This window comes from Nestor notabilis, unplaced genomic scaffold (assembly GCF_000696875.1).
Source record: "Nestor notabilis isolate BGI_N333 unplaced genomic scaffold, ASM69687v1 scaffold3296, whole genome shotgun sequence".
In the NCBI taxonomy this organism is placed as follows: Eukaryota; Metazoa; Chordata; class Aves; order Psittaciformes; family Psittacidae; genus Nestor; species Nestor notabilis.
In genome coordinates, this window is record NW_009934068.1 from 25817 (window position 1) to 36916 (window position 11100).

The 11100-nt window shown below is 44.2% G+C and overlaps 1 protein-coding gene across 1 annotated transcript in view; it reads right to left on the reverse strand.

The window, feature by feature from the left end:
• The window catches only part of KLHDC2 (kelch domain containing 2), a 13085-nt gene extending 2887 nt beyond the window's left edge, over positions 1-10198 (reverse strand). The window contains exons 1-10 of the mRNA XM_010017138.1: positions 9875-10198; positions 8211-8290; positions 7112-7229; positions 5671-5786; positions 4512-4593; positions 4340-4423; positions 1511-1591; positions 1375-1433; positions 946-1055; positions 406-478 (exon numbers count right to left, since the gene is read on the reverse strand). Of these exons, the coding sequence (XP_010015440.1) occupies positions 406-478; positions 946-1055; positions 1375-1433; positions 1511-1591; positions 4340-4423; positions 4512-4593; positions 5671-5786; positions 7112-7229; positions 8211-8290; positions 9875-10030 (959 nt within the window). The 5' untranslated portion in view covers positions 10031-10198. The remainder of the gene's footprint in view (positions 1-405; positions 479-945; positions 1056-1374; positions 1434-1510; positions 1592-4339; positions 4424-4511; positions 4594-5670; positions 5787-7111; positions 7230-8210; positions 8291-9874) is intronic.
• Between the last annotated feature and the right edge of the window lie 902 nt (positions 10199-11100).

Consider the following 11100-nt stretch of genomic DNA (forward strand, 5'->3'; position numbering starts at 1 on the left):
TGCCTAGGATTAGCCACTAACAAGGACACTAAAAATGATGACACCTGCCCATGTCCAGTTTGCAGGCAGAGCAGGCACACACGGGTTCCAGTTAGCTTGTGTGCTGGCAGCTACAACTCAGAGGCCTCAGCAGCAGAGATCAGCTCCCATATCCCTTTGTTTCCTGCTGTCGCACAAACACTGAGCTACACACTAGCACCAGCACCAGCCCTACAGCAGTATTCATCTTGTATTTTGTGTGCACATCCAACATATCTGCACTTCTGGGGCAGATGTGAGCATTAGTATTGTATTGTTAAGAAAAATGAGTGCTGTGAAACTGAACACGTGTCCTCTCTTCGACAGCCAACATTACATGCTTCCTCACTCACTTTCAGTAAGCTTCCAGGAAACTGTCTACTGTACCTTGGTTTTTCAGAGTAGTTATGCTCAAACTGTACCCACTCATTCTTGCTGATGCAATAAATCCAAGCATCACCTGGAAACAAGCAAAACCCCAAACACAAACAGCATTCTGTTAGTTCTTTCATGTTTGCTGCAAGTAACACATACACCGGTGCAACACAGTCCACTTTTGTTCTTAAAGAAATCAAGTATTTTAGGAAAAACCTTATGAATCAGTGGGCTACCTGCTGGAAAACAGGTGCTTAATAGTGGTTTATAGGAGTGAAGTCAGAAGGGGAAATGGAGAACTGTAAAGCTCTTACTAATAGTAATTTGCATTAGAGAGAATTTTAGAGCACGTGAATTCCTATAAATAATAATGTGTCAGCGCACTCAGTGACTCCTGCTCTGTGAAACGAACTGTTGACAGTAAGGAGCTGGATCACAAGTGGATGCAAGGAATTCAGCAAGAATTCAAGGTGACAAGGCAGTAATTCAAGCTTCTGTGCACAACTGCTCAAGTACACAAAGACAACACAAAATCCTTTTGGAACGACTTACTTAATGGCTGCTTGTCAGTGGTGAATCCTCCAAAGAGAAAGAGGTGATCCGAGGAAATTGGTGTTAAGGAATGCCACGATCGGCCAACTGGGCAAATGCCTTGTGTGATTCTGTATTTAAGAAAAGCACCATAAATTACACGTGCTACAATAAAATACTGCTGCTCCTTTCTGCTCTGATTATTTTTCAGTTATTTCAACGATGCAGCTTCATACTGTGCTCATGATCCAACAGCAAGTTTAATATCTTTAAACTCAGTAAAAGAATTTTACTCCTATCGATACTTAAAAAAGCCTGACAGCAAGAGTCAGCAACTGGTCAGCAGGATCAGTTCTACCCGAGTTTATCACATTTAACTAGATTAAAAGTGAAAAAACTGGCACCTTCATGTTGCTTTACAAACAAATGAACTCAAGTTTTAGTACCTACATTTCATTCCACTCCCACGTGTCCAAATTCAGATAGTAAAGATCATTCATTCTGGATTCCTATAATAAAGCAGACCACAGATGAAACACTCTGCTTAGGTTTCAGTAACACACCAGTAAACTGGGCTGCGGCTTACCCTGTATCTGCCACCAAACACATAGCCCCTGTTCCCAACTGTAGCACACGCGTGAGCTGCTCGTGGTGATGGAGTTTTACCCTGGGAAAAGAAAACGTGAAGTAAGAAGGTAAATTTATCTGATATATAAGGAAGAAGATGCCATTTCACCAGAAACCTGCAGTAGATGGAGTCAAGAGGAGCCGGGCTGAAGATGCCCACCACATGCCATGCCAGGCGCCCCAGGAGGCGCTGGACAGCAGCAGACACAGAGAACTCACTCTCCTCTGGGGCCCCCCTGGAGAGCTCTCCTGGCCATGGCACGCAAGGCAAAGCAAGGTCTCACAGCTCCACAACCAGTCACCCGAGGGGATGAAAGGCTGAACTAAAGCCAGACATAAGGCCAACAAGAGTGAAAAACCCATCCAGTAAGTCATTCTGTGTGCGGAAACTTGGTTTTTTTGATGGATGGAAGATCAGAAAACTCCTTAGAAATGGGATTTTTTTTTTCCTCTTTAAGTGTCAAGGTATAAATTTTGCTTTCAGAAGAGGGTTCAGAAGGTCACAGTAACAGACTGTGAGATAATGACACAATAAATCATTACACAGTACTTTTCTTAAGTTACTTCTAAAATACTTGAGATCTGTATGCAGTAAGACAAAGGAATTCTTTGGTAATCTGAATAAGGAGTAACATCTCAAATTTAATTTCCTCCAATTCTGTGGCAATGTCACTCCATTTGCCTGTTCTTGAACACTTCTAGAGCACTTCAAATGGTGTATATTTGCAGTTACAGGGTGTTTTATTTTGACCACAATTCAGCTCCCAAGTGAAATGTACCAAGCCATCACATTACAAGGAGGATGTCAGGAAACCAGGCACTTCATATTGCTGAGCTCCCAGCAAGCACAATACCACTGAAGCATGAAAGAAAGCAAGTCAACAGGAAAAAAGATGAAGGGAGACGTATCAAAATAAAAGGCAAGTTTGGAGAGAAGATCTAGGTAAAAAAATGGTTTCAATTAAGTTTAAATGGCCTCAAGAATCACAGAATGGTTTGGGTTGGAAAGGATATTAAAGCTCATCCACTTCTAACCCCTGCCACAGGCAGGGACACCTTCCCCTAGACCAGGTTGCTAGGTGGCCTCGAACCCGGCCAGGGAGGGGCCAGCCACAGCTTCTCTGAGCAACCTGTGCCAGGGCCTCAGCACCCTCACAGGGAAGAGCTTCTTCCTCTCATCTAATCTACATCTCCCCTCTGTCAGTTTAAAGCCATTCCCACCTTGTCCTACCCCTACAGGACCTTGTAAAAAGCCTCTCTGCAACTTCCTTGTACCTTTAGGCACTGGAAGCTGCTCTAAGGTGTCCCTGGAGCCTTCTCTTCCTCAGGCTCAACAAGCCCAGCTCTCTCAGCCTGTCTCCATAGGAGAGGCGCTCCAGCCCTCTGCTCATCTCCATGGCCCTCACATCCATCTTGTGTTATGGGCTCCAGAGCCGAATGCAGTACTCAGGTGGGGTCTCACAAGAGTGGCCAGCATATTTGGGAATACTGAATAGGCAGCAGGTGATTTTTTATTTTGAGGGGATGTTTCCAATGCTAGTTCTACAACAGAGTTTCAAACCCCTCTCTTAACAGTCCTTCCCCTACAAGCATGTTACATCTAACACTGCAAACACCAGCTGATGGCACCTCACGCAGTCCATATACAGGAGAGAAATGAACAGTTCCTCAGTGCTGAGAAGACAGCAAGGTATGGGGAATTAAGACAGCTTGCTTAGGAAGCGCAAGAAGGGAAGAGTCACACAGTCCTAATCTTTGTCTCCTGCCCAGGTTTCCTCCCCTGGTTGGCTCAGGTCTCAGGAGGCAAGCCAGTGCAGCATGAGCCAGCAGTGCTGCTTCCCGCCAGCCACAGCGAGTGGCCTGTGATTCATCCCATGGAGAAAACACACTGAGCAAGCACCACTGAGACAAGATCAGCTCCACGTGGCCCGTTTGTGGGGTGTCAGTCTCATGACCATAATGAGGTGGTTTAGTGGTGGACCTGGCAGTCCTGGGATAAAGGTTGGACTTGATGATCTTACAGGTCTTTTCCGATCTAGTTGATTCTATGATCTGCAAGGCATTTCTCACATTCTCCTGCTAGCTAGCACTATGTATTTCAGAGAGCTCTTCCATAGAATCGTAGAATGGTTAGGGTTGGAAAGGACCATCTAGCTCCAACCCCCCTGCCATGGGCAGGGATGCCTCACACTAGTCCATGTCACCCAAGGCTCTGTCCAGCCTGGCCTTGAACACTGCCAGGGATGGAGCATTCACAACTTCTTTGGGCAACCTGTTCCAGTGCCTCACCAACTTCTGGCATTTAGGGACTAGCCTATATTCCAAAGAAAGCAGGATCACAGAGCACCTGACAAGTAAATATTCAGCAGTTAACACACTGGTGATCTGTCAACGCAGCTGCAGGATGGAAGAAGCAAGCAGACAAAAAATGTATTTTGGGTTGATTTCTGTGCTTCTTGCTTGCAAACAGTTAACCACATCTTCTAAATAATGCCAGGGAGATACAGACTAGAGCCAGTACCCTCACAATGAAATACAACAGATTAAGACAGCTTCACACTGCACCTGCGGCCCAAAGCCACTGTGGCTGGGATAGGCCACTACAAACCCTGCACAGCTACATACAGAGGCCATTTTAGCAGCGTGTTCTTCTCACTTGACACAAATTAAAGCAGCGAACCCAGGCCTAGCAGAGCTGTGCTTATTTTCACAGGATGCTACAAGAGATAAGATACAAAATGCTCTTAAGAGTTGTCACTTACTTAACTGACATAAGATTAATAATTACCGTAGTTATAGGCTGGCTCCAAGTAAAAGTTTCAGTGTCCAGAACATGCACGTGGTCGTTCCATCCTCTAGGAAGACCTGAATTCTTTAAAAATATTAAATAAGCAACAAGTTTTAATAAGCACTAATTAAATATTAAAGTTTAAATAGAAATTATTTCCAGGCTTACTTACCCAAAAAGAGGTTTCATCAAATTCGAAAGTTCCCCGTTGTTTCCCTTCGGGAAAATAACCATAGCCTCCAAAAAATATTAGCCTGCAACAAAACATGCGTCCAGTTAGAAATGCTATTACATCTGTTGCTACAAGTTAAAGTTCTGTAAAGGCTGTGCTCTAAGATGAGACAGGGAAACCAAGGAAGCTCCTTTGGCTTCATTCCTTCCAACACGTCTATCATGTAGGTTTTCCAGGTGTGGGGCCCTATTTCTTGCCTAATCAACCCTACCATCCACATTAAATTCCTTTGCAGCTGTTTCTCAGGCCTCAGGCTTCCAAGCTTTGCTCTGGTTCCAAATGTGTGAAGCTACCAGGCCTGCTGGCTGGTTGCTGAGCTTCAAGCCAGGGCTCCCGCACAGCAACTACAGAGGTTTATCATTGTCATTTCACAACTCCACCCTTTCCAAGCCCTCTGCACATTTTTCCTAAGCCCAGAGTGTTCCCAGACACTCCTCGTAAGAAGCAAAGGGAAGCAAAGCGACCACTTAGGCATGGTCACTGTGGAGATGTGTGCTTGGCAGGGCAGGGCCGAGGAGGTAACATCCACAGCAGTTCAGCTAACACATTCCTTGTTTCGTGCAACCAACACGGAACACACTGAATTAAGAACGTGCATTGCCAAAAGAGACACAGGCAATTTTGAGATAAAGATGGCTTCCTGCTCTTCAATTACCACAGAAATGCAAGCTGCCCCCCAAGACGTGACCAGAAGCCTGCACTGTGTGTGACACGGGGAATCCTAGAACAGGATTCTGTGAAGAGCAATTCCAGATGCAATTGCCAAGAGGAAAGATGCTGATACAAAGCAGTGGCTTTAAAACAATGTACTGAGAACGCGCTGTGGAAGATTTACTGGGAATCGCCTACGGTTTGGACTGTGACTCACACAGCTACTCTGCAGCTTACGCATACCCAAATTGGGAGTGAGGTTTTTTGCTTATCAACTGTTAAAAGGATGCAACAGTTTTAAGAGGCTGGTTGGGGAAGAAATACAGCATCTTCCTGAAGCACGTGCTGCAGACAAGTCCTTCTGCAGCTCTTGTTCACACAAAGACAGGACAGTGACAAGACTAAGAGCAATTAAAAGCAATGCACGTGAAGTACAGCGGAGCCTTACTTGTTTTTGTACACCCAAACGCCAAGTTTGTCCTTTGATGAAGGGGGTACCCCCTGACACTCTACTCTGACCCACTGCAGCACTTTGTCCGTGGATCTGGAATTTAACATGTAGAACTGTGGAAAATAAAAAGATTTTTTTTTCTTTTACCCACAAAGTTAGCTTAAAGCTTAAATCTAACTGATGTTAAAATACTAACTTTAAAGTAGCAAGTACTGGTATATAATTATTTAAATTAAAAGTTCTTTTCCTAGCTTCACAGAGCACTGACAAGATTTGGAACAAAATACGGATCCAAAGATCCTTATCTTTTTGCAGACTCAAGCCCCCAACACCTTATAGAAGTAACAGGGCTATGAACCATCCAAAAGCTGACATGGGATACAATGAACATGTTTCTTACAATTAAAAAAAAATCTGGTTAAAAAAAGTGTTTTTAATTGTATCATCCCTTCTCTGCATGTTACATCATTTTACATGGAGCACAACAGCTGATATAAAATACATACATAAAATAACTGAAATGTAAGAACACCACAGCAGGAAGGAAGCAAGTCACACTTTCTAAATGTAGTTCATCTCAGACTGTTTGCAGGCATCGCATCAAGCTACTTTCAGTTTATATTTAAGAGCAAGGCCAGAACTATTTAATTTAAACCACACTTCTAGAACATCAGAAAATATTATCAGAGACTCCAGAGAATAACTACAGACCAGTTACAAATCACTTCCTGATATTATTTCCAGTGAGCTCTGGAAATTCCCATCTTTCAAAAGAAGTAAACTCAAAAGTGCCAATGCAATAGAGTTTATAGGGTGAATTGCACAAGAACAACTGCAATCAAAATAAGTAGTAGGTCATGGTGTTTCTTCAGTAGTGTACAGCTACCAGAGCACAATCCTCGTGTGAAATGATGCACAGCTGAAGGCTGACCTGATATACAAACATCATATTATCTGACCAGAGAAGTTAATACACTGGACAGATAAAAGTCAGCCAGTTAATCACCTGCATGGAAGAAAAATAAATCCAAGCAGTAAGCACTGTGGTTTTTAAATCAAAACCTTTCAGGCAAGCACACAAAGAACCCAGCTTCCATTAGCTCACATCTGGGGAACCTGCTGACAGGATGAGAAGGCTCCAAGCACTAGAGATACCACCAGTAGATGAAACTATTATGCTGCAGAAGCCAGGCAGGACACAGTGACTGGATATATGCTCAGCATTCCTTGTTATTAACATTTAAGCTCTGCAACAAGATACAACTGTCCCGTCATTTGGTAAAAAAAATGTTTCCCTTATTTGTTAAGATTATACATTTCTTGCTTTGGATGGATTTTAATTAACTGAAAAGGCCACCTCTGCTTGGAAAAAAAAGGGAACAAAAGCTAATAAGGAGAAACTTATTTGTGAGGAGGAGTTTGTCTTTAAATAACTCACCTTGTTTGTGTTGCCACGTGCGTGATGTCCTCCAAAGAGGTACACCACTCTGTCTACACACACGGCACAACTTCCAGACATGGAAGGAGGAACATCTCCCTCTGTTTTACTCTTCTTCCTAGAAGCACAGTTTAAAATATTTTACCTGATAAAAACAAACAGCCATCATTTTATGTGGAGGGAACTTTTGTAACACTACCAGTATGTTTTTAGTTACAGTAGAACATGCAGACCACTCAGTTCTGAGTTCTTCGCAGGTTTAACAGTTCTCAACACTGACCTGGTATGAGGGAGGAGGTGGGGAAAAGGCAATGTAATTACTACATGTTTTGTGGGGGAGGAGTCCCAACTGCCCAATTCAGGGCTTTGGTATGCCTTGCACGCTCAAAATCCCCCAAAAGATCCTCAGGCAAAGAGGATGCACCTGTCCAAACTGAAGGTTTCTATTTTGCTACTGGATTTTTAATGTTTGTAAACATCATAACCACAAAGATGACCTTCCAGCCCCCATCCAAGGCTCTCCCTATCCACAATGAGGACTGGAAGTGCTGCTGAAACCACATTTGCTGCAAAGCACAGAGGGGACTTGGCTTTATGGCTCAAGGCCCTGGTTAGCTATGGAACCGGAGCACTGGATTCCCTTTTCTCACACTAACAGGCACGCAGGTTTCACACAGCTTCCAGGCTCCCAATGATCTAAGATGACACATTCGTTTCTTTGGCTGCATCAACATTTAAAAACATGTTTTTAAATTTATTTTTTTTCCCTCCTTAAAAGGACAACAAATAAATAACTCAGTATAGATTCCCTCACCAACGTACCACTGCAATTGAAAGTGGTACAAATACCATTTTCACATGCTATCCCAGGCACCCCAAAACACTTCACACTCTTGATCCTCCTGTCCAAGCTGCCTCTCCTGCTTCACCCCATGTAAACATGTGGGACTTTACACATTTATGCAACCGTCTGACAGGTGGGAACAAAGAGATGAGGGAATTCTCTCTGTTCAGGCCCTCAGCATGCTTTCTATACCAATTTAAGAATTCATTTTTTTCCCCCCATATAAACAACAATTAAGTGAATTATTTACTGTACCATCTTCCAGTTTCCATGTTGTAGATCCATATTTCATCTCTAGGCAGATAGAAGTCATAAAATCCCCTAACTTGGGCATTCTGCAGAACACATCAGAAAAGGAAAAGCAACATTAGGAGAATGCTCGACATACTGAATTACAGACTCCTGTGAACGTTTACACCCTCTCAGAGATCTAATCACAGAACAGAATGCAACAGGACCAGTGACTGCCGCACTTCTGTTCCTCTCACCTGCGCAGCAGGTACGCTTTAGCTTCTGCTGGGGACCAGACAAGCTCTCTGCAGAGCCAGAGACTCGGGTAAATGGAAGTTAAATCTGCTTTTCATAGCAGGATCACTAAGGTGTATAAATGAGCCAAAATTTCCGTTTTAATTCTCCCACTCCCTGCATGACACTACCAAAACAATACACCAAAGCTTTATCTTGAGCTTTGTTTGTCAACTTGCTACCAATTTATTTGCCAAATTAATTGACAATTCATCTTCGCTCCTGTCAAAATCATAAAATGACTCTCTCTGCAGTACATACACACCTCAGCATGATAAACAACCAATGTGGGAGCACTGACATGCAATATACAGTTGTGCTGATAATGCTGTAAATAAAAGCACCATTTTGCATGGTGTGCATTTCAAATCAGACAGCATTCCCTTCTCTTCATCCCCTTCTTGAGGTTCAGCAAGGCAAAGTGCTGGGTCCTGCATTTGGGCCACAACAACCCCATGCCACACTACAGGCTGACAGAAGAGTGTCTAGAAAGCTGCTCGGTGGAAAAAGATTGACAGCTGCTGAACATGATCCAGCTTGTGCCCAGGTGGCCAAAATGGCCCCAACAGCATCTTGGCCTGTATCAGAAATAGTGTGGCCAGCAGGGCCAGGGAAGTAATCATCCCCCTGTACTCGGCACTGGTGAGGTTGTACCTCGAGTACTGTGTTCAGTTCTGGGCCCCTCACTACAAGAGAGACATTGAGGTGCTGAACAGGTCCAGAAAAGGGCAACAAAGCTGGTGAAGGATCTGGAGCACAACCCTGATAAGGAACAGCTGAGGGAACTGGGGTTGTTTAGTCTTTGGGAGAAGAAAAGGCTCAGGGGGAATTTTATTGCTCTCTACAACTACCTGAAAGGAGGTTGTACTGAGGTGGGGTTGGTCTCTTCTCCCACGTAACAAGGGACAGGACAAGAGGGAACAGCCTCAAGCTGTGCCAGGGGACGTTTAGATTGGATATTAGGAAACATTTCGCCACAGAGTGTGTAATCGGGCCCAGGGCAGTGGCGGCATCACCATCCCTGGAAGTGTTCAAAAACCAGGCAGATGAGGTACTCAGTGATATGATTTAGTGGTGGTCTTGCCAATCCTGGGGCAACGGTTGGACTTGATGATCTTAAAGCTTTGTCTTTTCCAACCTAGTTGATTCTATGATTCTTCCAACAGACATTGAGTTGACAAAGGCAAACAACACCCTGCATTCCACATAAGTTAACCGTTTTTCAAGATCTGCATTTAACTGATTTATTTCAATATTTCAAAACTCTCAAATGTCATATTCTAATTTGTTAACTGGAGCTTTTCTTCTCCGGGGGAGAGAAAATTCTACAGTCACTCCCAAACTAATAGGAGAGAATGACCAGCACCGTGGGTGGCAGAAGGCTTACAGCATACCTTATAGCCTCCCCAGACATACATGCAACGCCCATCAGTGACTGCCACGTGCCCACTGCGCTCAGCGGGGCTGTCGTTCTCCAGCTGCTCAAAGCTGTCCTCAGCTGGAGCCGGAAGCTCTTCATCTGCCTGCAGGTCTTCGTTATCATCAGCCATCTCGATACCGTGCTGCAGGCACAGAATAACACAGAGTACGGGGCTCTAAAAGTCTTCAGGGGAAACTACCAGAGATAAAAAAAGGTAAACTACACACAGCTGTTTCTTTCACAATGATGCTTTGGAGGAAGAAGTTATCCCGCCAGTCAAGAAAGTTTAAGATGGGGATTCCTCAGTTACGTGTAATTTACAACAGTTTCAGTTGCCAATTTGAGCCAAGGTCTTTATCTGTATTTTAAAAACACACTTATCTATAAATTCATTAGTCAATGACCAAAAAAAACCAACCCACACCAGAATAAATTTGAAAGCCTTGCCTACAATATGGTTTTCACAAAAGTAAAAACTCCTGTAGCTTTTCAGACAAAGTCCTTTTGGGCTGCTCAAGCCAAGTGCCCCCCACACAAACTTTCCCATAGCTGTTGAATGCAGGACATATCACCTGCACGGAAAAAAACCCAACAAAAAACAAAGCTCCCTGGTTGAAATCACACCAGCATGCAGAAGACCAAACCCAGAGCATCCTCAAAAGACAATGGCTATGTGCACTAAGCCTGTGGCTCCTGAGCACTGTGCAGCTTAGGGGTAAAAGCAGGCGCCACGCCACGGCTCTGGCACGTGAGGAGCCCCAGGGCCACATAGTCACCAGTCTGCTGGTAGTTCAAAGACCCAGCTGTGGGAGGAATCAAGTCAGGAGATGCTGGTCATCCCTGTCAGGTCATCCTGGGAGCTGCCTGCATGCTCAGCCTGCGATGGAGCAGGGGGACCCCTAAAAAGCCAAAGTCACCTTCCACTTCTGAGCACTCCCAAGTCCCCATCTGCTTTAGCTTTCCTTCAGTTGTGAGCTGAAACCGTCACCAAAGATTTTCAGGCACAGATCAGAAGGTCGGGGAAGTTGAACAATCCAAAGTAATGGCTTTGTGCAACCAGGCAAAGCAAGAGAAGTGGAAAGGCCTTTAATGAGACTATCAACCCCTGCACTCGCACAAAATCCTCAACACCTACACTGCTCCCGACAGATTTTCGTTTAATTTTAACCGCTCTGTTGATGGAGACATTGCACTTCCCTC